We start from the raw sequence: 27,211 nt of genomic DNA on the forward strand, positions 1-27,211 counted from the left end.
AATCTTTAGAAACTGTAAAGAAAAAGTGTGGATCTTGCCTCAACAGATACAAGGAAGATTTCATTCAGGATGGTGAAATTGGAGGCCACTGTAAATTGGACAAAAAGGCACTGTTGGCTGAAGGAGAACATAAGAGTCCTCTCCAGTCCTGGTAAGTTTAAGTACTTTCTCAGTATTATGGTATTTAGACACTTCTTGTGAATGAATGATATTTCATGTTTCAGAATGTTTGAAAAAGATGCAACTTGTTTTTTGTCATCCTTTGTTTACCACAAAGGATTTAAGTTAGGGCGATGTCGGGCAGCACGGTGGCGCAAGTGGTTAGCACGTTTGCCTCACGGCACCGAGGTCCCAGGTTTGATCCCGGCTCTGGGTCACTGAGCCTGTGGAGATTGCACATTCTCTGCGTGTTTGCGTGGGTTTCGCCCCCACAACCCAAAAGATGTGCAGGGTAGGTGGATTGGCCACCCTAAATTGCCCCTTAATTGGAAAAAATGAATTGGATACTCTAAATTTATTTTTAAAAAGTTAGGGAGATGTCCATCTGTCCTCTGCACATAGTTGTTAGTCACACAAGTAACTGTAACAGTTTAACTTAGTTTTAAATGAAGTTGGATATTGAAACATACAAGGTTTGATACTCAACTGTCCATCCCTGGGGAATATCACTAATTACATCTTTGCAACTTTCTTTGCAAATTTTCTTGCATCTTTTCTTGGGTGGATTTCCTGTTTTTTTTTTTACTGAGTCGCTTTATTCACATTGATATTTCAAATGTAAAACTTATGGCAGCACTCAGCTACATGAACTCTCAGTGCATCCTCAAATGGGACGTTCTCTGATTGACCTGTCTCAAGTGTGTTGTTCATGTTATTGTCTTGATTGGTGTTGCCCAAGACATGGCTCAGTCTATGACTACCATGGCTGAGAGCTTTGACATCACGTCCTAATCAATGAGGGACGTGGTCCAGGCGCAGGTGGACATTACGAGGCACTGCAGATCATGGCCCAGTCGCTGAGGGATGTGTCCCTAGACGCAGATGGACATTGCCGAGGCACCACAGCATGTGGCCCAGTCACAAGAGAAGCATCACTGAGGGCATCAACACCATGGTGTAGACAATGGGGAGCCAGATAACATAAATGCCTCTGGAACTCACACCAGTTATCCCTGCATCCCATTGCAACTCTTCAGGGCCCTACAGGCACCATCATGGGAGTGCTGGAGGCCAACCTGATGTGTGCCAATTCTTCCAAGTCCCCTCCCACCCGACACAGGCACATCACAAGGGCAGCGGGCAGAACCGGGTAGCATGGCGATGCCAGTGACACCGATAATTCGGCTTGGACCCTCCGGCTCCAGGCCCCCCAGAGTGATGACGCACAGGTGGCAACATGGGCCTCGTCATGGTGGGTCTCTGCCTTGGTCTCTGTAAAGTAACACCGAAGTTATAAAAATTATTACTTTAAAATGTGCGATGAATTGTTGAATATTTGTGTTAAATCAAGGTGAGAAATCTCAGTGCTGAGGAATGGAATTGTCTTCCATTTCAGGCATCTCATATTTTCATCAAGTACTTCCAGCGGAGGGCAGCACGGTGGTACAGTGGTTATCACTGCTGCCTCACGGCGCCGAGGTCCCAGGTTCGATCCCGGCTCTGGGTCACTGTGTGTGGAGTTTGCACATTCTCCCAATGTTTGCGTGGGTTTTGCCCCCATAACCCAAAGATGTGCAGGGCAGGTTGATTGGTCACACTAAATTACCGCTTAATTGGAAAAAATGAATTGGTTACTCTAAATTGTTTTTTTTTTAAAAAAAGTACTTCCAGCCAAACTGCGGCGTGGGAGAAGTACAGAATTAAGCTACCGCAACACTGCCATTTTTGCACCACTAAACATCTTTTTTTTCTCACAGGATTATAGACATGACATCCTGGGCATTTCAAAATCTTGGCTAGTCTGCTTTAGATGTTTTGGGGTCATAAATTCTCCCTGTGCTCTCAAGATTTAAAAAATCTGGTTGTGTAACTTTGCACATGCTGTTGAGAATTTGATTCACAAACAGATGGAACTGAATTTTCAGCAATCTGCCTCAGGCCAGCAGCCCCAATATGAACAAGACTATAAGTTCTCTTTATTGATTCTGTCCCAACAACGAGGCATATTTCCAATTTCACCAGAGCTTCTTCTCCTGGTCCATTGTGAAACGCATCACTGAATTGGCCACCCTTATGCTCTTCTGAAATCTAAGGAGTTACCTTTTGTTATTTTTTGAGTATAATTGAATTAGCAACATGTTTGAAATCATGATTGAAGTAAATTAGTTGAAAGTATTGTGTTCAACAGTGACGTACGGAACTTGGTGCACGCAGAAAATAATTCCTTACATGTATTCTCACCAGAATACAAATCAAAATGGGGGGAGTTGAGATTTTTTTAATATAGCAAGTTGTTATGATCTAAAATGCAGCGCTTGAGGGCTGCCAACACAGAGAAGGTGTTGGGGTGCTGTGGAGACCTGGGGTAATATAGAGTCTGGGTCATGTAGAGGGTCCAGTTTGGGGGGGCTGGCGGACGACATCTTTGCCTTTTGATCAGGCAAAGCACTCTTCAAATCCGGTGGTTTTCTCCACTTTAAAACTATGGAGGCACCTCCAGGAGCATTTGAAGCTGGGGTCAGCATCAAAGTGGGTCCCTATTTGTATGAACCGCTTGTCCGAACCGGCGAAGTTGGATGCCACATTTGGGGGGTGGAAGGAGAGGGGGCTGGAGAGAGTGAGGGATTTATTTTTGGAGGGGCTGTTTGCCAGCCTGGAGGAGCTGAATGAGAAGGTCGGGCTCTTGAGTTTGGACGCGTTTTAGTAACTCCAGGTTCAGAATTTGTTCGACAGACGTTTCCGACATTTCCGTTGGGGCCGCCATTTACCTCATTGGTTAGGATTCTTTCTTGTTCGGGGTTGGAAGAGGGTTGTACGGCCGGCATCTATGGATGGATTTTGGGGGACGAATCGGTCTTGGTACAGGGGGTGAAGGCTAAATGGGAGGAGTTGGGGCACATGCTGGACGAGGCTGAAATGATAAAAGTTTAGTAAAAGTAAAATGCAGTACTTGAATGGTTGGTGCAAGCAACTCCAATAGTAACTTTCAAAAGGGTATTCGAGAGGGTCACGTGATGAGAGTGTGGGAGCACTTGCATTTTCGCGAACTCCGACTTTGCTCCTCTTTTAACCTGTTTTTTTATCCACGTATGCATTTCTTTTCTGGTTTAGCACACTGGGCTAAATCGCTGGCTTTTAAAGCAGACCAAGGCAGGCCATCAGCACGGTTCAATTCCCATACCAGCCTCCCCAAACAGGCGCCGGAATGTGGCGACTAGGGGCTTTTCACAGTAACTTCATTGAAGCCTACTTGTGACAATAAGCGATTTTCATTTCATTTCATTTATGTTTTTTTCTTGGTTGACATCATTTTTGCTATATCGCGAGTTTTGTTGGTCAGTGTTTCGGCACTATTGAGTCGAGACAAAATGTTTAAATCCTCGTTGATTCGTGGTAGTTGTAAGGAGATGGGGTAGGGCCTTGTCTTCATTTAAATAAATAAATTTAGAGTACCCAATTCTTATTTTTCCAATTAAGGGGCTATTTAGCATGGCCAATCCACCTACCCTGTGCATCTTATTGGATTGTGGGGGTGAGACCCACGCAGACAGGTGGAGAATAGGCAAACGCCACACGTACAATGACCCGAGGCTGGGATCGAACCCGGGTCCTTGACACCGTGAGGCAGCAGCGCCAACCACTGCGCCACCATGCCCTCGCCCCCCCCCCCCCCCCCCCCCCGATTGCTCACCGTTTTTGATCCTGCTTTATCCTTGATTTCTACTTTCTGTGTGTGCCGATGGAGAGGTCTTTATCCTCATTACTAACTCACATCTCAGTTGTTTACCTCGACTTTGCTCCTTGATAATCATGTGTTGCCTTGATATTGTCAATATATTTGTTTGCAAGGAAGTGAATAATTTAGGTGTGCTACCCCGCACCATTAGTTATCTTTTTTGATAGTTTATATAATGTTATGCTGAATGTTGAGTTCAGGATTTGTGCACAATTTCTTTATCCTAATGTATGCTTGGTGGGGAGATGAACAGAGCTGGGGTGAGGATGAGAGGTAGAGGGAAAGAGTCGTTAGGATTAGTTCTGTCCTCACTGTGTTCGAGGAAGGTCCCCCCAGTGTGCGTTAGTCTCTTATTTTTGTTTAGCGCCTTTCCTTTTCCAGGCCGAGGCAGACGGTGCGTTTTCCTGTTGAGGACTGGAACATTTGTGACTCTCCTTTTGAGGTGAGTCAATCATGTCTCCTGATGTGCATCTCCTTCTTTGACTGCTGAGTGTGATGGTAACCTTTGAGGTTTAGTTCTCCTGAGTTGTTATTTGGTGGAGGTCAGCTCCGCGATAAGTATTGTGTTGCCCATCGGATGGATGTATTCTTTATTTTTCTATGGGAGACCCTTGGTTGAGATTTGTAGTTTGGTGGTGCCCAGTCCTCCCCTTGTCATCTTGTAATTATATCATTGTCTGGCCTGGGGCTGGAGAAGAGTTTAATTTGCGCTGTGAGGGTTAGTCAATTTCCCCTTTCGTTCTGGGGTTCTCGAGATTTTTTTTTTCCTTCTGCCATTTTGTTTTGTGGCTATGGGTATGATGTAGGCTGGTGGTGTTGCCCATATCCTATTATGGTGCAGACGAGTCCTGTATACGTGAAGGGAATAAGTTGAGCATTTGGCCGCTGATTTATCTGGTCTTCTTTATTCCATTCTTGCAGTGGATGCTGTTGTGTGCTGCACCGTACATTGATACCGATGGCTGTCTTTTTTGTTTGTTTGGTTTGATGCAATTTCTGTAAAAATGTAAAGCTCCAATAAAAAACTCTTTAAAAAAAGGAATTGGAGATATAGTTTAAAGAAAAATCTGGACTTCCGGCATCGCCGCACATTTCGGCGGCTCCCACTAGAACGGACTTTTGGGCTCTCCAGAGGAGCCCCAATGGAAATTTTTCGACCACTTCCCGTGTGGGAAGGTGAGAGTAAGGTCCCCCTTCCATAGTGTATGGAGGGGACCAGATGTGGAGCGGGGAAAAAAGCGGCTTTGGAGCAGCGAAAGAAACGAGGGAGAAAAAACAAGATGGCGGATGGCGGAGATCGAGCAGCATGGGGGCCGGAGCAGCAGGAGTTTCTCAGGCGCTGCGTGGAGGAGCTTAAGAAAGAGGAGCTTGAGAAAGAGGTGCTGGCGCCACTGCTGACGGCAATCGAGGGGCTGAAGGAGACCCAGAAAGCCCAAGAGGTAGAGATCCAAGAGGTGCGGGAAAAAACCACCGAGAACGAGGACGGGATCTTGGGCCTGGCGGTGAAGATGGAGGCGCACGAGGCGCTGCACAACAGGTGGGCCGAAAGATTCGAGGACCTGGAGAACAGGTCGAGGAGGAAGAATCTTCGGATTCTGGGTCTCCCTGAAGGGGTGGAGGGGGCCGATGCCGGGGCGTATGTGAGCACGATGCTCCATTCGTTGATGGGTGCGGAGGCCTCTCCGAGCCCCCTGGAGCTAGATGGGGCTCACCGGGTCCTGCGAGGAGACCCAAGGCCAACGAGCCGCCAACGGCGATAGTGGTGAGGTTTCATCGTTTCATGGACAAAGAGTGTGTCCTGAGATGAGCCAAGAAGGAGTGGAGCAGTAGATGGGAGAATGCGGTGATCCGAATCTACCAGGACTGGAGCGTGGAGGTGGCAAAGAAGAGAGCTGGTTTTAATCGGGCCAAGGCGGTGCTGCATAGGAAGAGGGTGAGATTCGGAATGCTGCAGCCAGCGTGACTGTGGGTCACATTTCATGATCGACACCACTACTTTGAAACGCCAGAAGCGGCTTGGACCTTTATCCAACGGAAAAATTGGACTCAAACTGAGGGTTTGTGGTTGTTGGGGGGATGTCGATTGTATACAGGGTTTTAACTATGCGTAAGGAATGTTCCACGGGTGGGGCGATGGATGGGGATGGGGGAAGAGATTTGATGGGGAGACTGTGGGGAATGTGGGTGCCGGTGCTGGAGGGAGAGGAGGCCCGGGGATGGGGGAATTGGGATAAGGCCGCAACAGGAGCTGCGCCACAGGGGGCGGGGCTGGCTCAGGAAAGCGCGGGCCTTTTCCCGCGTTAGGGAAGGGCGGAAGGGGGGGATGGAGGAACACAAGGAGGAGGGTTTTTTTTCACACCGGGAAGGGGGGGGGGGGCAACGGGAAGGCGGGGGAAGGCGGGGTCAGCAGGTGTCAGCTGACTTACGGAAGTGTTATGGGGGGAGCAAAAGAACTAGATTTGGATCTAGCGGGGGGAGAGGGGTTGCTGCTGCATTGGCCGAGGGGGAACTGAAAACGGAAGAGGTGGTCAGGGTGGGGGTTCCCCGTCTGGGGGACTGGAGGGTGCGGGAGGCGCGGGCACGGGACTGGCCTAAATCAGGAGATGGCTAGTCGGCAGGGGGGGTGGGTGGGAAGCCCCCCAATCCGGCTGATAACATAGAATGTGAGGGGCCTGAATGGGCCGGTTAAGAGAGCCCGAGTGTTCGCGCACTTAAAGGGACTGAAGGCTGACATGGTCATGCTTCAGGAGACACATTTGAAGGTGGCAGACCAGGTCAGGTTAAGAAAGGGATGGGTAGGACAGGTATTCCATTCGGGGCTGAATGCGAAGAATAGAGGGGTGGCAATACTGGTGGGGAAGCGGGTGTCGTTTGAGGCCAAGAACATAGTAGTGGACAATGGAGGTCGATACGTGATGGTGAGCGGTTGGTTGCAGGGGACGTGGGTGGTATTGGAAATGTATACGCCCTGAACTGGGACGATGCTGGATTTATGAAGCGTATGTTGGGGCGCATTCCAGACCTGGAGGTAGGAAGCTTGATAATGGGGGGGGGGGGGGGGATTTTAACACGGTGTTGGACCCAGCATTAGATCGTTCCAGATCTCGGACCGGAAAGAGGCCGGCTGCGGCCAAGGTGCTTAGTGGGTGTATGGACCAGATGGGGGGAGTGGATCCGTGGAGATTTGCCAGGCCTCTGACCAGAGAATTTTCTTTTTTCTCCCACGTACACAAAGCCTACTCTCGGATAGATTTTTTTGTTCTGAGCAGGGTGCTGATCCCGAAAGTGGAGGGAACGGAGTATTCGGCCATAGCCATCTCAGACCACGCCCCGCACTGGGTGGAACTTGAGTTGGGAGAGGAGAGGGACCAACGCCCGCTGTGGCGTTTGGATGTGGGATTACTGGCAGATGAGGAGGTGTGCGGGATGGTGCGGGGGTGCATTGAAAGGTATTTGGAGGCCAACGACAACGGGGAGGTGCAGGTGGGGGTAGTATGAGAGGCGCTGAAGGCGGTGGTCAGGGGAGAGTTAATCTCCATCAGGGCTCACAGGGAGAAGAGAGAGGGCAGGGAAAGGGAGAGGTTAGTGGGGGAGATTTTAAGGGTGAACAGGAGATATGCAGAGGCCCCTGAAGAGGGACTACTCTGGGAGAGGCAAAGTCTCCAGACGGAGTTCGACCTGTTGACCACAGGGAAGGCAGAGGCACAGTGGAGGAAAGCACAGGGAGCGACGTATGAGTATGGGGAGAAGGCGAGCCGGATGCCGGCACATCAGCTCCGTAAGAGGATGGCAGCAAGGGAGATAGGTGGAGTCAAGGATGGAAGGGGAACTACGGTGCGGAGTGTGGTGAAAGTAAATGAGGCATTTAAGGCCTTCTATGAGGAGCTGTACAGATCCCAGCCCCCAGCGGGGGAAGAGGGGATGCGACGATTTTTGGACCAACTGAGGTTCCCGAGGGTGGAGGAGCATGAGGTGGCTGGTTTGGGGGCGCCAATTGGGTTGGACGAGCTGATTAAAGGACTGGGGAGCATGCAGGCGGGGAAGGCCCCGGGACCAGATGGGTTCCCGGTTGAGTTCTGTAGGAAGTACGTAGACCTGTTAGCCCAGTTGCTGGTGAGGAATTTCAATGAGGCAAGGGAGGGGAGGACCCTGCCCCCGACAATGTCTGAGGCGATGATCTCTTTGATCCTGAAGCGGGATAAGGACCCACTGCAATGTGGGTCTTATAGGCCGATTCCGCTCCTTAACATGGATGCTAAGTTGCCATCAAAAGTGCTGGCTACGAGGATCGAGGACTGTGTCCCAGGGGTGATTCCCGAGGACCAGACGGGATTTTAAAGGGTAGGCAGCTAAACACCAATGTGCGGAGGCTCCTAAACGTGATAATGATGCCATCGGTGGAGGGAGAGGCGGAGATAGTGGCAGCTATGGACGCGGAGAAGGCCTTTGACCGAGTAGAGTGGGAGTATCTCTGGGAAGTGTTGCGGAGATTTGGGTTTGGGGAGGGTTTATCAGTTGGGTTAAGCTCCTATATAGAGCCCCGCTGGCGAGTGTGGTTACGAATCGGCGGAGGTCGGAGTATTTTCGGCTGTATCGAGGGACTGTTGTTTGCATTAGCAATTGAACCTTTGGCCATGGCATTAAGGGAGTCCAGAAAATGGAGGGGGGTGGTCCGAGGGGGAGAGGAGCATCGAGTGTCGTTGTATGCAGACGACCTGTTGCTGTATGTGGCGGATCCAGTGGAGGGGATGGTGGAGGTCATGCAGACCCTAAGGGAGTTTGTGGACTTCTCGGGCTATAAGCTCAATGTAGGGAAAAGTGAGCTCTTTGTGGTACATCCAGGGGACCAGGGAAAGGGGGATAGACGACCTACTGTTGAGGAGGGCGGAAAGGAGCTTTCGGTACATGGGGATCCAAGTAGCTAGGAGTTGGGGGGCCCTGCATAAACTTAATTTGATGCGGCTGGTGGAGCAGATGGAGGAGGACTTCAAACGATGGGACATGTTGCCACTCTCGCTAGCGGGCAGAGTACAGTCGATTAAAATGATGGTCCTCCCGAGGTTTCTTTGTGTTCCAGTGCCTTCCAATTATGGTCACCAAGGCCTTTTTTAAGAGGGTAGGCAGGAGCATCATGGGTTTTGTGTGGGCAAACAAGACCCCGAGGGTAAGGAGGGGGTTTCTGGAGCGTAGTAGAGACAGAGGAGGGCTGGCGTTGCTGAATCTGGGTGGCTACTATTGGGCAGCCAACGTGGCAATGATCCGTAAGTGGGTGATGGAGGGAGAGGGGGCGTCATGGAAGAGGTTGGAGATGGCGTCCTGCAAAGGAACGAGCCTGGGGGCGCTGGTGACGGCACCGCTGCCGCTCTCGCCGACAAGGTACACCACGAGTCCGGTGGTGGCGGCAACGCTAAAGATCTGGGGGCAGTGGAGACGACACAAGGGTGCAATGGGAGCCTCGGTGTGGTCCCCGATCAGAGATAACCATTGGTTTGTCCCAGGAAGGATGCACGGGGGCTTTCAGAGCTGGCATCGGGCAGGGATTAGAAGAATGGGGGACCTGTTTATCGATGGGACGTTTGCGAGCTTCGGGGCGCTGGAGGAGAAGTTTGGGCTACCCCCGGGAAAAGCTTTCAGGTACATGCAAGTGAGGGCGTTTGTGAGGCGGCAGGTGAGGGAAATCCCGTTGCTCCCGGCACAGGGGATTCAGGACAGGGTGATTTCGGGTGTATGGGCCGGAGAGGGCAAGGTGTCGGCGATATATCAGGAGATGAAAGAAGAGGAGGCTCTGATAGAGGAGCTGAAGGGCAAATGGGAGGAGGAGTTGGGGGAGGAGATTGAAGAGGGTCTGTGGGCTGATGCCCTGAGTAGGGTTAATTCCTCTTCCTCGTGTGCCAGGCTTAGCCTGATACAGTTTAAGGTGATTCACAGAGCGCATATGACAGGGGCGAGGCTGAGTAGGTTCTTTGGGGTGGAGGACAGATGTGGGAGGTGCTCAGGAAGCCCGGCTGTTCACGCCCATATGTTCTGGTCGTGCCCGGCACTGGATGGGTTCTGGAGGGGTGCTGCGAGGGCTATGCCTGAGGTGGTGAAAGTCCAAGTCAAGCCAAGTTGGGGGCTAGCACTATTTGGAGTGGCGGACGAGCCGGGAGTGCAGGAGGCGAAAGAGGCCGGTATCTTGGCCTTTGCGTCCCTGGTAGCCCGGCGGAGGATCTTGCTAATGTGGAAAGATGCGAAGCCCCCCAGTGTGGAAGCCTGGATAAACGACATGGCAGGGTTCATCAAACTGGAGAGGATAAAGTTTGCCTTGAGAGGGTCTGCGCAGGGGTTCTTCAGGCGGTGGCAACCGTTCCTAGACTATCTCGCGGAGCGTTAGATGGAGGTCGGTCAGCAGCAGCAGCAACCCAGAGGAGGGGGGGGGGGGGGCGGGAGGAGGGGACGTTTCTTTCGGGGTGGAGGGGGGGTAGAAGGGTGGGCGGGGAAAGGGTTTTTTCCTAGGGGCATTTGAGAAAGGAAATACATAAACATATGGGAAAGTCGATATGTGCGGGAGGAACCCATTGTACAAAGTTCTGTATTATGTTGAATTGATATGTTTATGTCTTGCTACACGACTTTTCTTTTCTTTTTTTGTTACGGGGGTGGGGGTGGGGGGGGTTGAATGGTTGAAAATTTTTGTTGAAAAATTCTGAATAAACATATTTTAAAAAAAAAGAAAAATCTGGAGTATGGGGAGCAGGGAGTTTCAGAGAGCCAGCACAGCAGGATGGACTAGCAATGGTCTCCTGTGCTGTATGGTTCAATGATTTGTTAATAAATCTACGGGTTACTGATATTTTGAGATATATTCCTTCAAAGTTAAACCTTTAGTACAGTTTATCGGTTTATATGTATCTTTGTGCACTACTCTAGATCAGAGATTGATGGATTTTTTGAACGTTTTCCCACCAAGAGGGGCGGCAGGGTAGCACAGTGGTTAGCACTGTTGATTCACAGCACCAGAGACCTGGGTTTGATTCCCGACTTGGGTCACTGTCTGTGCGGAGTCTGCACGTTCTCCCCGTGTGTGCATGGGTTTCTTCCGGGTGCTCCGGTTTCCTCCCACAGTCCAAAGATGTGCAGGTTAGGTGGATTAGCCATGCTAAATTACCCTTAGTGTCCAAAATGGTTAAGTGGGGTTATTGGGTTACGGGGATAGGGTGGAGGTGTGGGCTTTAGTAGGGTGCTCTTTCCAAGTGCCGCTGCAGACTCGATGGGCCAGATGGCTTCCTTCTGCACTGTAAATTCTATGAAGAGACTTCCAGTTTTGATTGTGCTATCAGAAGACAATGTAGAGAGAAGAAAAGTTATCCTTGGTTGGTTTCTTGCAACTCCCAGTCGCTCCTAGTGGAGACGCAGAGGAGTAGGAATGGAAAAATAAGTTCCACAGTAAAACTTTCCTTCACAAACTGTCAATCCTAACCGAAATAATAGGTATCAGTTTGAAATTCAGTGCGACAGCCTATAGTATTTAAAAATGTAGACAAATGATATGAACGGCAAAGTGGGATTCTCATATTCCTTGATTAAAATAATGTTTACAAGCTAGTTTTGTATTTTCGTTCAATTGCCTTCATTATAATGATAGAATAAAATTTGTCAACACTGGGAAATAAACCATCGATTTATAGCATGGTACATTTCAACATATACAGTGAATACAAAAGATGCAGTGGTTGCATCTTTTGTATTAACTAGGAAACTCTTTCACATTTTAAACTGATGCAAATTGAACCATGATTAAATTACAAAATAGTTGCTATCCTTAGGCTGCACTGATTCAGTATTTTTGTACCATTTATGATCTATTCTTTGCACAGGTTTGCAGAACTACAATCATATTCTCAGCTGAACTTTCAACCGATAGAAGATGGAAATTGTGACCTTATTATTGAAAAGCCAACCTACTTCATGAAGCTAGATGCAGGTTATGTCAAATACATTTTCCATTAAATGTTTCTTGCATAATGTTGCGCCTTTGTATCTAAAGTAAGCTGCCATTTTATTCATCTTGCCTATTGATCAAATGATCTGCTTTTAAAAAACTTAATTTTATGTTTTTGTTTTAAATCGTGTCAATTAAAAGTAAATGTGAAAATATTCTGAAGATGACCGTATATGCTGTGGGATCTTTGTGCTATTGCTCCTTCTTGCCAGCTGCAAAGGGAAATGAGTACAAACAGCTTTTATTTGTGTATAAAAGCAAAATACTGCAGGTTCTGGAAACCTGAAATAAAAACAGTGTGTGCTGGAAAAACATAGTGGGTCTGGCAGCATTTGTGGAGAGAGAAACAGGGTTAATGTTTTGAGTTGAATCTGACTCCTTCGGAAGTGAATGGAGGTAGAAATGTGATGGCTTTTATGCTGTTGAAAGGGGGTCGAAGGAGGTAGAAAAAAAGGGAATGTCTGGATGAGGTTAGAGGGTGGAACGGATTAAATGACAAAGATGTCATAGAACAAAAGGCAAAGAGAATGGTAATCGTTGTCATAAAGAAACAAAGCATTGGTCCAGAGTGAATGTTAATGGCAGGATAAAGAACAGTTCTTTCTGAAAGCAAAAACAAGATACAGAATGAAGGTGTGAGTTCATGGTTTTAAATTGTTGAACGCAATGTTGAGTTTGGAAGCCTGTAAAGTATCTAATTGGAATATGAGGTGATGTTTCTCAAGCATGTGGTGAGCCTCACTGGAACGACGCAGTTGGCCAAAGACAGAAATGTGAGTGTGGATTAAAATGGCAAGAAACTGGAAAGATTTTTTAAAAATTCATTTTACGGGATGTGGGTGTCGCTGGTTAGGCCAGCATTTATTGCCCATCCCTAGTTGCCCTTCAGAATGTGATGGTAAGTGGCCTTCTTGAGCGGCTGCAGTCCCTGAGGTGTAGGTACACCCACAGTGCTGTTGGAGAACTTGGGAAATTGGGTCCAGAAATGGGATCGAAGATGTAGCAGGCAATTTAGGGGTTAAACAGACTGAGGGAATAACTGCTAGCACGGAGTCAGAGGGATATGCCCACACCTGGCCTTTGCCGCATTCAGACTTAAGCTCATCGGCGGGAATACACAGGATTCCAATGTTCAGCAAGGGTGATTTACTTGTGATCCATTGTTCTTCGGGACACCCTGTCTGACCAGCCATTAGCTCATTACAGAATCTGATGGCCCTTTTATCTGTTAATGGGAGGTTAGCTGCATACCAAAACAAATCTCTGTTTTTTTGTATAAATGGGAGTGCAAAATCAAATAGCCAAGATAGCGCTGATGGGTTCAAGTCTGAACATCCCAAGAGAGAACATATGTTTGAGGGGTTGGGTGGTGCTCAGAGAGGGAGAGAGAGGGAATCCTGTTTTGAACAAAGGAGGAGAAGGATTTGTAAAGCTACTGAGGGAGGTCATGAAAAAACTGCCCGAGAGACAGGCTTTCGAAAAGGCTTCTAAAGGAACTTGACTAAAAGCAAAAAAAATGCTTCATAAATACAAATATCATCTTTACCTGCCTTTGTAAGTGGAATGAGAGCTGTATGTTCATTTAAAGTGATGTTTAATGGGAACTCATTTGTTATGATTAAGAAAATACCTGTAATCTGTTATTGTTACGGTTGAAGTTGAAAACTTTAAATATTGTTTTTATTTTGTTTAAATAAAATTAAAAAATAATAACCACACCCTATTCCTTATGATATCACTCCTGGAATGAATCGATCTTTCCGCATCACCATAAAAACTTTAAAATGTTTTGGTTCCAGTCCAGTCTCTTAGCCACTGTTGAGAGCTGACCAGGCATCCGTAACAATAATCATTAACAGACCTATGAATTCCTAATCACAGCCTTGCAGCTCAGTTCTGTGTTTACAAAGCTTACATGTTCATAGCCTTTGTTTTAAACATTTCAGAAATAATGATGAGTTCAGGTTTTGCCAATCAAAGGAGATAAGGGCTGAAATTCCCTGGCCATTCACGGCGGTGTGATTCTCCGGCCCCACTGGCAGCGTACCCCGCCCACTTTTCCCCATTGGCGTGGAGCGACTTCTCATTGACAGCAACGAAAACAGAAAATCCCGCTGCCTCCCGCCATTAAGAAACACGCGGCTTGGAGGCCAGATAATCCCGCACAAGATGTTGGTGAATAATGTATGTGCTCTACCAAGAGACCAACAGTTTGATGGTATCATAGTAAATTACCCCAACTGAACATTCACCAGCTACATGAGGCAAACAAATTTTGCCTCATTTATTAATGAAGCATATTCTTTATTTTCAGGTGTCAATATGTACCACCATTTCTGTGACTTTGTTAATCTCTATATTTCCCAACATATCAACAACTCTTTTGATACTGATTTGAACATAGTAATGTGGGATACGGTGAGTACACTATTGATTTTCTACAGATTGTGGAGCCCTAATAATGGGACCTTTATTTGTCATCCTCTAATTTTTGTGGGCAAATTAGAGAAACTAATGGAGAAAATTAATGAGGATCATTTTTCCTTCAAGAAAGCTTTGATTTCTACACAGTACGTGTGACATCCCAGTTAGGTTTACATTTCTTTATTGGTCTACAGTTGTTGGCCTACCTGCATTTTGTATTTTGCTATATTTGTTTTAGAATGAATCATATCTAACTAGTTTGGGAAGTGATGAATTACTTTTGATGCAGCGTACCTGACTTTTGACTTAACATTCTTTCCAAAGATTCTGAATGTTATTAGATTTGGCTTTGCAATCTGTGTCAACAGGCAGGAAGGTGTTTCCTGCAACTGATTGCTACTACTTTACATAAAAATTCATTTAAAAGCTTCAAAAAGAAAATTCTTCATAAGGCTGAAGATGTGGTAAAGTCAAGAGAAATTGTGAATCAATTCAGTGGGGCAGTGAACGAATTAGTAGCCAAGGTTCCCTACCTGGTAAGTTCGAGATCCAACAAGGGATACTGGTGGGGAACATAGAAGGATGGCAAAGTAGCGACTGATCCCTGAGTTAGTCATCTTGTTGTGACCAGTTAAAAAGCAGCAGATATCTGCATTTTCATTTGCCTGTAATTGAGGCAGCAAAACATAAAGGACAGGAAAAGAAAACTCCAATTTGGAATGTTTATCCTCATGTTTAAATCCCTTATTGGCTCCGACCCTCCTTGCGTCTGTAAGTCCTCCAGCTCTACTGCATTCATAAGAGTATTCTTTCCACTCTGGCGTCTTGTGCTTCCTCCACTTTTCCCCATCAGTGGTGGCCTTCAACTGTCCAGGCTCACACTCTGGGATTCCCACCTGCTACCATTCCACCTCCCACTTTCCATTCTTTAGTCAGCCCTTCTAATATCTGCTTCCTTTTCCCAGTGTCCATTCTTGTCCTTTACGTTTCTGTGCAATGTGTTGGGATATTTTCTTCAATAAAAGCACTATATAAATTCAACCTCTTGTTTGACAAGACAGCTTGATCTAACAGATGCAAAAGTGCAAAAGGTGTTAGATGATGTATTTGACTGTAGGAATACTACACCTGGATCTCAAGTGCTGTTTCCCGTTTTGATTTTATTATAGGAAAGGACGTAGAATTATTGGATGAGAATGCAGAGGAGGTCAGTGAGGTAGAATATTCCTGAACCTTTGAGGGCTGCAAAATGAGGAGAGGTAATCTAACCGGGGAATGGGCACCTAGCAGAGATCCTCAAGATTTTATGGATATGGAGAGTCTGAATCCAAGAGTTCTCTGAACCATAAAATTGAAAAATTAGCTACATGGTCCAAAGTCAAGGTTATCAAAGGATAATAGGAAATTTAAGCAACAATTCGTAATAGAGCAATGATAGATTTGTGAAACAAATTAATACTAAGGGTGATAGAACAAACTTGCATGGTAGGTTTTATGAAAGAAGTAGATGAATTCCTGTTCGGAAATATCATACGTGGCTATTAGATCCAGAATTATGGTGAGGAACCTGATGGGAGGTTTGGAAGAACATGCTTAATGGACCATCATTTCATAAAATATTCTTGTGCATTATAAATTGAAGCAGTAGTGTGTTTGGTAGAATCTGCCGGTGCCTTTACTGAAGAGGAATTGAAGGAGCAAGTAGAGTTAGGGAATAAGTTTACTACTGTTACCACTGAACTTTTTCTCCATTGCTCTCAAAGCTCCTTGTTTGAATCCCTTCAGTAAATTTCTTTCTGACAACTCTCTAAAACCAGGTCCTCACCCTGCCATGGCACAGGAACAGCCCTAACCAAAGTCATAAATGTTATACTTCCTCTCTGTGGTCCTGGTGCACTATCACTGTTTGTGTTTCTCAGTTTTTCTGCAACCTTTGAGGTCGACTAAAGTCCTCTATCAATGCCTGTCTTCCATTGTCTAACTCAGTGGGACTGCACTTGTTTCCACTCTCGTCTAGGTGTCCAGAACATCTTCAGCAGTGGATTTTTAATCTATCCTGTCATTGCTACTTCTACTGTCCCTTAGGATCCAACCTGGTCCCCTTCTCATCTACATGCTACCATGATACCATCATCACAAAGGCAGGTATGCAGGTGCGTCACCCCATCTTGTGTCGACTCCATTGCTTTTGTGTTGCCATACTGCTCGTCTGGCAACCAGTCTTGAATGCAATGCGATTGAACATTGGGACGACCATTTTAAAAAAATAATTTAGAGTACCCAATTCATTTTTCCAATTAAGGGGAAATTTAGCGTGGCCAATCCACCTAGCCTGCCCATCTTTTGGGTAGTGAGGGCGATACCCACGCAAACACGGAGAATGTGCAAACTCCACACGGACAGTGACCCAGAGCCGAGATCAAACCTGGGACTTCAGCACGTGAGGCTGCAGTGCGACTCACTGCGCCACTGTGCTGCCTGTGAAGACAATCATGTTTGACCCCTGCCACAAACTCCATGGGCATGCCATCAACTCCGATCTCTTCCCTGGCCCATATTTCAGGTTGAATCAGACTGGCCAGATTTTGTACTTCCTATTGAACTCTGAGTGAGCTCCCGACCCCTAAACTCTCCATCACAAAGGTTTCTTACTTTCACCCTAGTGATGGTGCCTGCATCAGCACACATGTCTTCAGCAATTCCAACCTCAACATGCTGCCCTGCTGGTCTGCCAACCTCCATAAATTTCAGTTCATCCAAATTTCTGTTTCTCATTTACTTTCCTGCTCACCTGTCATCCCCATGCTGGTTGATTTACATTAGCTTGTAGTCCTCCAAAATCTCAAAAGTTAAAATGATCATCCTCTTATTTGAATCATGGGCTTGCCTACTCCTCTCTCTCATGTAATGCCCTCTTGCTCCTGACCTGAGAGTTCTGTGTGTTCCTCCAATATTTGCTTCTGGTGCATCGTCATTCCTTTCCCTCTTATCATTGGTCTTTAACTGTCTGGGCCCTGTGTTCTGGAATTCCCTCCTGAAATTCTCTGTTTCTCTAAATTCTTATACCCCTTTGTGACTCTGACCATACCATTCTCTTTCTTCACCTTTCCTTTGTTATTCAGCTCCTTTTTATTACCCTTTCATAGGTTGAAACCTATCTGTTTCAATGTAGCCAGGCCCAGAAAATAATTCTCTCCACCCCCAAGCATGACTAAAGGACCTTTGATTGAATCATTTTTCTGATCTGCATTTTGTCCCATACCATCTCTAGGCGAAGGGTCAATGTTCATAAATATGCTTGATGACGCTCAACCTTCCCTGTCTGTCGCTTGAGACACCTTGACCTTTTTCTCCATTCAGACATTCTGTCTGACTTGAGGGGAATCAAATGTTCTCCAACTGGACATTAAGAGGACCAATACCATTATTTCTGAATCCTACCATAAACATGTTCTCTTATCTTCCATAATGAAGTCCTAAAGCAGCTATTATGCCCGCTATTATTTTTTAAATATCTGTTCAGTTTTACGTTGTCAGAGTCCTAATTTGAAAAAATTATATATGAAGGAACAAAAGGCAAAATCGATTGGACATAATCTGATTATACAGTCTAATTTAAATTATTTTGGAATGTGGAGCAAGAAGTTAATGTTCAATTATTTTACACACTGTAAACTTAATTGCATTCATGATAAGAGCCCTACATCTCTGCAGTTTATTTATGACACATTTATTACTGGTAATCTGAATCTAAATGTGAATTATTTATTACTGCATCTGAACTCTAGTAACCTTTAAGATTGCCACCCAAAGCAATTAAAAGTAAATTTGCTGCTTTATAGTAGCTATCTTGTGCAGTAGGGATGGTGATCATAATTTTCCCTGCTGTCCAAGTTACTGCATTTTCTCAAAATTTATTTTAATAAAGTAAAAATTGGATTAATGAACATATTCTGATGTAATCAATATCAACACTACATATAGTACTTGCTAAGCTATGTTCAGAAGTCCAATTTGAAGAGGATTAAGTTATTTGCCAGAAGCAAATGTTTTGCTGTGGTTGCCATTATGTAGGCAACGTAGGTCCAAGTGCATTGGGCAGTGAAGAGCCATTATTGGTAGAAGTTAAGAGAAAGAAATGGCATGTGTGTTCTTTCCAATCTTTTGTACATTCATTGATGAGCATTGTAATGGATGGAAAATCATGGGCAGGGTGTCAATAGATGCTCCTGGTGAGTGAGGCTCCCAGACAGAAACATGCAATCAAAATTGGTCTATGATGGTATCAGAAACAAATCCAGTAATTGTGCCAGCTGCTTTCATGATCAAATAGCTGGTGGGACATAGGTTAATTAACTAAACAGAAAACCAGTAACTGTGCAAAGAGTGTTCATGGCCCAGGTTTTCTGGTCTCCGAATAGTCAGAGGCCGGATGTATGGCCCAAAATGCACATCGGGATCCTGTGGATGCCCAGGCGTGCTGATCTCCGTGGGAATTGCCTGGGAAGTTCAAACTTCCAATAGGCAATTCCCTTGCTCCCTGGGACACTCCTCAAAAGTCTCAGACACCGAGTTGGAGTTAAAGACTTTGGACATTTTAGATTTACTTACCTGAAATCTACCCAGGAAATGATAGTCAGAAAAACTCTAACTTCTAGCTAGCTATAGAACTGGCTGACCAATCACTCACTCTGAGCCCCCCCTAACCTGACCGAACTACACACCTTCCAGTGTATCCATCTGGCCCCCCTTTCCATCTTCTCGCCCTATTCACCTGCCGACCTCAGCCATCTTTGCCATATCCACTTCAACTTAACCCAACCTAACACCCTATCTATTTATTCAGTCACTCATTCACCCACTCATCCATTCACACCAGACGGCAGATGGTTGCACTTTTTGTCTATCCCCTTGCCAGCCCATAGAGAGAAGGATAAATAAAGGCTATGTCACAGAAAAGTGAATGACAGCATATTTTGATGGTGCATGTATGAGCTTCATAAATTTACGACCTGGACAATATATTTATTGCCAGTATGAGTTGTGAGCAACAAGATATTGGAGCCAAGTGCAGCAAAATGTTATAATGCAATTGATTTGTAACTTGATTATGAGAAAGAATTAAGGTGTTTTGTTCTTCTGTACTTTTTGAATTATTTTGTATAAATTGTTAAAAAGTAAATGTGAACAGTCTGAAATGAGAAGTATGCAGTTGTGATTAGATGTGTCCATACAGTTAAATTATATTTCCAAAATCACATCACACCACAGTACAATTTAATGTAATGATTTGTTTCTGTCAAAAGCAATTTTCATTATATGTTGTGCATTTTGCTGTTACTATTCTGAATTCCACTGACAGAAGATAGGAAAATAAGAGATTTCTTTAATATTTCAGTATTTTGGGCACAGGGGCTACTCCTGCTCTCTATATTTTCCCATGTGAAGTGTTTCTTCATTTTCCTTGCATGCAACTAAGATAATTTGGATGATGACTGTATGGATTATGTTAGTGATGATAGATTTTGCCCCAGGATAAATACAGCAGGTGTAAGAGAGAGACAAAGGTGAATTAGTGCAGTACTTGAGAGCAGACTAGAGTGGTCTTTCCATTCTCGATCACAAATATTGTGGTTGTAGGATTGTCATCAACGTTAGACTCTGACCCATTTGATGACAATCATTGCCCTTCTTACATTTTATTTTCAGATTGGTTCCATTATTTCAGCAGACATGTGAAAGTTTGAAACTTGAGAACAGGTAGGAAGTGATGAACTCAGTAGATAGCGTTTCATAATTGCGTACATATACTCCTTCTGAGAGCAATAACCTGCTCACTGATTGATTGATTTTATTGTCACATGTGCCGAAATAGAGTGAAAAGTATTTTTCTGTGGCCAAGGGAACGTACACAGTACGTACATAGTAGACAAAAAGAATAATCAACATAGTACATTGACAAATAGTGCATCGACAAATAGTGATTGGTTACAGTGCAGGGCAAGGGCCAAACAAAACAATTACATGAGCAAGTGCAGCATAGGGTATCGTGAATAGTGTCTGACAGAGAACAGATCAGTCCGAGGGAGAGTCGTTGAGGAGTCTAGTAGCTATGGGGAAGAAGCTGTTCCTATGCCTGGGTGTGCCAGTCTTCAGACTTCTGTATCTTCTGCCTGATGGAAGGGTCTGGAAGAGGGCAAAGCCTTGGTGTTAGGGGTCTCTGACAATGCTGTCTGCCTTCCTGAGGCAGTGGGAGGTGTAGACAGAATCAAAGGGAGGGTGGCAGACTTTTGTGAAGCGTTTAGCTGAGTTCACCACACTCTGCAGTTTCTTGCGATCTTGGGCTGAGCAGTTGCCATACCAAGCTATGATGCAGCCAGATAGGATGCTCTCTATGACATCTGTCGAGGTTTGTGAGAGTTGATGCAGACATGCCGAATTTCTTCAGCTTCCATAGGAAGCAGGAACTTTGTTGGGCTTTCTTTTTTTTTAAAAAATAATTTTTATTAAAGGTTTTCATAAAATATCAATAACAAAATGAGAAAGAAAAAAGAACCCAACAGGGTTAAGTACAAAACACAATCTAAAAAAGCAACCCCCCAAACCCCCCCCCCCCCCGCCCCCGTACATCAATAATAAATTAACATTAACAGCCCGACTTAACACAACAGGTGCATACACCCCCTCAGACCCTCCAGTGTAAATAACATAAACAAAAATAAAGTAAACCCCCCCCCCACCCGAGCTGCTGCTGCCATTGACCAATGTCTATCGTTCTGCCAGAAATTCTAAGAACGGTTGCCACCGCCTAAAGAACCCTTGTACCGACCCTCTCAAGGCGAATTTCACCCTCTCCAATTTAATGAACCCTGCCATATCGCTGATCCAGGATTCCACGCTTGGGGGCCTCGTATCTTTCCACTGAAGGAGAATCTTTCGCCGGGCTACCAGGGACGCAAAGGCTAGAATTCCGGCCTCTTTCGCCTCCTGCACTCCCGGCTCCTCTGCCACCCCAAATATTGCGAGCCCCCAGCCCGGTCTGACCCTGGATCCTACCACCCTCGACACCGTCCTCGCTACGCCCTTCCAAAATTCCTCCAGTGCTGGGCATGCCCAGAACATATGGGTGTGATTTGCTGGGCTCCCTGAGCACCTAACACACCTGTCCTCACCCCCAAAGAACCGGCTCATCCTTGTCCCGGTCATGTGTGCCCTGTGCAGCTCCTTAAACTGTATGAGGCTGAGCCTCGCGCACGAATGAAAGAATTCACCCTCCCTAGGGCATCTGCCCACGTCCCCTCCTCGATCTCCTCCCCCAACTCCTCCTCCCACTTACCTTTCAACTCCACCACCTAGGCCTCCTCCTCCTCCTGCATCACCTGGTAAGTTTCCGAGATCTTCCCCACTCCCACCCATCCCCCCGAGAGCACCCTGTCCTGTACTGTGTGTGGCAGTAGCAGCGGGAATTCCATCACCTGCCGTCTGGCAAACGCCCTTACCTGTAAGTACCTGAAGGTGTTTCCCGGGGGGAGCCCGTACTTCTCCGCCATCTCACCCAAGCTCGCGAACTTCCCGTCCACAAACAGGTCCCCCAACTTTCATACCCCTGCCCTGTGCCACCCCGAAAACCCTCCACCTGTTCTTCCTGGGGCAAACCGGTGGTTCCCCAGTAATGGGGTTGACGCCGAGGCCCAAACTCCCCCCCTATGCCGCCCCCACTGCCCCCAAATTTTGAGGGCCGCCACCACCACCGGGCTCGTGGTATACCTCCTTGGAGGGAGCGGCAGCGGCGCCGTTGCCAGCGCCCCCAGACTTGTACCCACACAGGACACCGTCTCCAGCCTCTTCCATGCAGCCCCCTCCCCTTCCATCACCCACTTGCGCACCATTGTCGCATTGGCGGCCCAGTAGAACCCACAGAGGTTGGGCAGCGCCAGCCCCCCCCCCCCCCATCTCTACTCTGCTCCAGGAACACCCTTCTCACCCTTGGAGTCCCTCGCGTGCACACAAACCCCATTATACTCCTGTTAACCCGCCTGAAAAAAGCCTTCTGGATAAATACGGGGAGGCACTGGAACAGGAACAAAAACCTTTGGAGCACCGTCATTTTGATTGACTGCACCCTACCCGCCAAGGACAGCGGCAACGCGTCCCACCTCTTGAACTCCTCCTCCATTTGCTCCACCAGCTTTGTAAAGTTAAGCCTATGCAGGGCCCCACAGCTCCTGGCCACCTGGACCCCCAAATATCTGAAGCTCCTCTCCGCCCTTTTTATTGGGAGCTCGCCAATCCCCCTCTCCTGGTCCCCTAGCTGAACTACGAACAGCTCGCTCTTCCCCATATTGAGCTTGTACCCCGAAAAGTCCCTGAATTCCCTAAGGATCCTCATTACCTCTGGCATTCCTCCCACCGGGTCGGCCACATACAGCAGCAGGTCGTCCGCATAAACCGACACCCTATGCTCCTCCCCACCCCGCACCAACCCCCACCAGTTCCTCGACTCTCTCAGTGCCATAGCCAGGAGTTCAATCGCCAGTGCGAAGAGCAGGGGGGACAGAGGACACCCCTGTCTCGTCCCTCGGTGCAACCGAAAGTACTCGGACCTCGTCCTATTTGTGGCCACACTCGCCATCGGGACCTCATACAACAGCCTAACCCACCTGACAAACCCCTCCCCAAACCCGAACCTCTTCAGCACCTCCCACAGGTACCCCCACTCTACCCTATCGAAGGCTTTCTCAGCGTCCATCACCACCACTATCTCCGCCTCCCCCTCCCTCGCCGGCATCATGATAACGTTCAAAAGCCTCCGCACATTCGCGTTCAACTGTCTCCCCTTCACAAACCCCGTCTGGTCTTCATGGATGATCTGCGGCACACAATCCTCAATCCTCGTGGCTAAGACCTTCGCCAGCACCTTGGCATCTACATTTAGCAAGGAAATCGGTCTGTTAGACCCACATTGCAGGGGGATCCTTGTCCCGCTTCAGGATCAAGGAGATCAGTGCCCGGGACATCGTCGGGGTTAAAGCCCCCCCCCCTCACTTGCCTCATTAAAGGTCCTAACTAACAGCGGGCCCAACAGGTCCATATATTTTTTTATAGACTCGACCGGGAACCCGTCCGGCCCCGGTGCCTTCCCCGCCTGCATGCTTCGTATCCCTCTGATCAGCTCCGCCAGCCCAATTGGGGCCCCCAGTCCCACCACCAGTCCCTCTTCCACCTTTGGAAACCTCAATTGGTCCAGGAAACAGCCCATCCCTCCCTCCTCCCGTGAGGGCTCGGATCGGTACAATTCCTCGTAGAAGTCCCTGAAGACCCCATTGATGCCAACCCCACTCCGCACCACGCTCCCTCCCCTGTCCTTAACTCCCTCGATCTCCCTAGCTGCGTCCCGCTTCCGAAGCTGATGCGCCAGCATCCGGCTTGCCTTTTCCCCATACTCGTAGACCGCTTCCTGGGCCTTCCTCCACTGCACCTCCGCCTTCCTGGTGGTCACCAGGTTGAATTCGGCCTGGAGGCTGCGCCTCTTCCTCAACAATCCTTCCTCAGGCTCTTCCGCATACCTCCTGTCTACCCTCACCATCTCCCCCACCAGCCTCTCCCTCTCCCCCCGCTCCTTGTGGGCCCTAATGGAGATCAGCTCTCCCCTCACCACCGCCTTCAGTGCCTCCCATACCATCCCCACTCGGACCTCCCCGTTGTCGTTGGTCTCCAAGTACCTCTCTATACTTCCTCGGACCCGCTCGCTCACCTCCTCGTCTGCCAACAGCCCCACCTCCAAGCGCCACAGCGGGCGCTGGTCCCTCTCTTCCCCCATTTCCAAGTCCACCCAATGCGGGGCGTGGTCCGAAATGGCTATTGCCGAATACTCGGTATCCTCTACTCTCGCTATCAGCGCCCTACTCATGCTAAAAAAGTCGATCCGGGAATAAGCCTTATGAACATGCGAGAAGAATGAAAATTCCCTAGCCCCCGGCCTTGCAAATCTCCAAGGGTCCACCCCTCCCATCTGGTCCATAAACCCCCTCAGCACCTTAGCCGCCGCCGGCTTCCTACCCGTCCTAGACCTGGAGCGATCCAGTGCCGGATCCAACACCGTGTTAAAGTCCCCCCCCCCCGATTATCAGGCCTCCCACTTCCAAGTCCGGGATCCGACCCAACATATGCAGCATAAAACACGCATCGTCCCAGTTCGGGGCATACACATTGACCAGCACCACCCTCTCCCCTTGCAGCTTACCATTACGTACCTGCCACCATTGTCTGTCACAATGCTCGACGCCTCGAACGACACCCTCTTTCCCACCAGGATCGCCACCCCCTGATTTTTGGCATCCAGCCCCGAATGAAACACCTGACCTACCCACCCCTTCCTCAATCTTACCTGGTCTGCCACCTTCAGGTGTGTCTCCTGGAGCATGACCACATCCGCCTTCAGGTGCGCGAACACCCGGGCCCACTTGACCGGCCGGTTCAGTCCGCTTACATTCGAGGTTATCAGCCGGATCAGGGGGCTACCCTTCCCCCTCCCCCGCCGACTAGCCATAACCCCTCCTTGGCCAGCCACGCGCCCGCAGCCCACGCCCGGCCCGTTCCCCACGGCGGCAGACCCCCATCACAACCCCCTATACTCGCTCCAGCTCCCCCTTGACCATAGCAGCTGCAACCCAGTCTCCTCCCCCCCCCCCCCCCCCCCCAAGCTAGGACCCCTCCTAGCTGCTTTACTCCCCCCATTGCACTCCTGCATGTCAGCTGACTCCTGCTGACCCCGGCTACTCCCGCCTCTCCTTCGACTCCTCCCATTGTGGGACATACCCTCCTCCTCCATTACCCATCCACAGGCTCTCCGCCTCCCCCTTCCAAAGCGGGAAACAACCCTCGCTTCCCCGCCCTGGCCCGGCCCCTTCCAGCCTTCAACACGGGAAAAAGCTCGCGCTTTCCACCTGCTCGGCCCCGCCACCTCTGACGTCGCTCCTTTTACAGGCCCAGTCCCCTCACCCCCGACTCGGGCCTCCCCCTCCCCCGCGGGGCCCCATCCCCCCTCCCGGCCATCCACCCCTATCGGCCATCCACCCCTACTCCATTTACTTACCCCCCTCCAAGAGCCCACCCGACAGACCCAACCAAAACAGTGCCCAACCCACCCTAACCGAACCAAAAAGAAATAAGAGCAAAGAACCCCCCCTCAAAATGTAACACCCCAACAGCAGTCCCCGAACACCCATCCCGACCCTCAGTTTGTGTCCAGCTTCTCGGCCTGGACAAAGGCCCACGCCTCGTCCGGAGACTCAAAATAATGGTGCCGGTCCTTGTAGGTGACCCACAGTCGCACCGGCTGCAGCATGCCAAACTTCACCCCCTTCCTGTGCAGCACCGCCTTCGCCCGATTGTACCCGGCCCTCTTCTTCGCCACCTCCGCACTCCAGTCCTGGTATATTCGAACCTCCGCATTCTCCCACCTGCTGCTCCTCTCTTTCTTGGCCCACCTGAGCACGCGCTCCGGATCAGCGAACCGATGAAACCGCACCAGCACCGCCCGCGGCGGCTCGTTAGCCTTGAGCCTCCTCGCCAGCACTCTATGGGCCCCTTCCAGCTCCAGGGGCCCCTGGAAGGACCCTGCTCCCATTAGCGAGTTTAGCATGGTGACCACATAGGCCCCCACGTCCGACCCCTCCAGCCCCTCCGGGAGGCCCACTCACGGGAACACAAGATCACCCAGGAACTTTCTGAATGGTTGAACTTGAAGCCCTTGGGAAGCTGGCATTCTTAAATGGTGGCACCATCCACAAAATTATTTTTCTTAAGTGGGGCTACCAGAACAAAAAACTTTGATGCTTTGTGTGTGTGGGGAGAGGGAAATATAATTTTCTGTTAGATGTTCCAGATGGTAAAATGACATGTATCCTGAGGCTTCATTCGATTGCAGAATTAAGTTTCGGCAAGCACAGAAATGAAGTAGCAAAGTCTGCTTCAATTTTAGCATAAAAAAACAAATGTACATGAAAGGTCGCACACAGAGTTATATCAGTAACAGCTCTACCAGGCTCAAGCTTTCACATACTCAATTTCCATTTTATAGCAACTTATTGTCTAAAAGACAGTACACATGAGCAAAACACATGCCACTGGCCGACAGATGGTTTTATTGTGATTTTGCTCCCAAATCAAACTTCCCAGCAGTTAGACAACATGCTCACTGACATTTAGTTCTGCCAGGGCCACTCAGCTCCTGATCTCATACAGCCTTGGTCCGAATATGGACAAAAGAGCTGAACTAGAGGTGAGGTGGGAGTGACTGCCCTTGGCATCAAGCACCGAGTCTGGCATTAAGGAGCCCCAGCAAAACTGGAGTCAATGGAAATCGGGAAAAACTCTCCATTGGTTGGAGTCGTACCTAGCACATAGGAAGATGGTTGTGGTTGTTGGAAGGCAATCACCTCAGTCCTGGGACATTACTGCAGGAGTTTCTTCGGGTAGTGTCCTCAGCCCAACCATCTTCAGCTGTTTCATCAATGGCCTTTCCTCCATTATAAGATTAGAAGTGGGGGTGTTCGCAGATGATTGTGCAATGTTTAGTACCATTCATGACTCCTCAGATACTGAAGCAGTTTGTGTCCATTAGCAACAAAGGTTGGATAATATTCAGGCTTGGGCTGAGGAAGTGGCAAATAACTTTCAGGCCACTTATGTGCCAGGCAATGACGATCTCCATTGCTGAAACTCCACTATCAACATCCTGGGGTTACCATTGACCAAAAGCTGAACTGGACCAGTGATATAAATACTGTGACCACAAGAGCAGATCAGAGGGTGGGAATTCTGCAGAGAGTAAGTAACTCACCCCCTCACTTCCCATGGCCTGTCAGGAGTGTATTCAAATAGTCTCCACTTGCCTGGGTGAATGCAGC

The 27,211-nt window shown here is 48.2% G+C and overlaps 1 protein-coding gene across 4 annotated transcripts in view; it reads left to right on the forward strand.

Annotated features, from left to right (window-relative positions):
• eogt (EGF domain-specific O-linked N-acetylglucosamine (GlcNAc) transferase) overlaps positions 1-27,211 on the forward strand; it is a 93,735-nt gene that overhangs the window by 40,473 nt on the left and 26,051 nt on the right. For all 4 annotated transcript variants that reach the window (XR_011934141.1, XM_072472291.1, XM_072472293.1 and 1 more), the window contains exons 7-9: positions 47-151; positions 11,752-11,858; positions 14,191-14,294. Coding sequence is in view for 3 of the 4 variants with exons in the window: in XM_072472291.1 (XP_072328392.1) it covers positions 47-151; positions 11,752-11,858; positions 14,191-14,294 (316 nt within the window). In the remaining variant the exon portion in view is untranslated. The remainder of the gene's footprint in view (positions 1-46; positions 152-11,751; positions 11,859-14,190; positions 14,295-27,211) is intronic.

The sequence above is a fragment of the Scyliorhinus torazame genome, chromosome 13 (assembly GCF_047496885.1).
Source record: "Scyliorhinus torazame isolate Kashiwa2021f chromosome 13, sScyTor2.1, whole genome shotgun sequence".
Classification (NCBI taxonomy): Eukaryota; Metazoa; Chordata; class Chondrichthyes; order Carcharhiniformes; family Scyliorhinidae; genus Scyliorhinus; species Scyliorhinus torazame.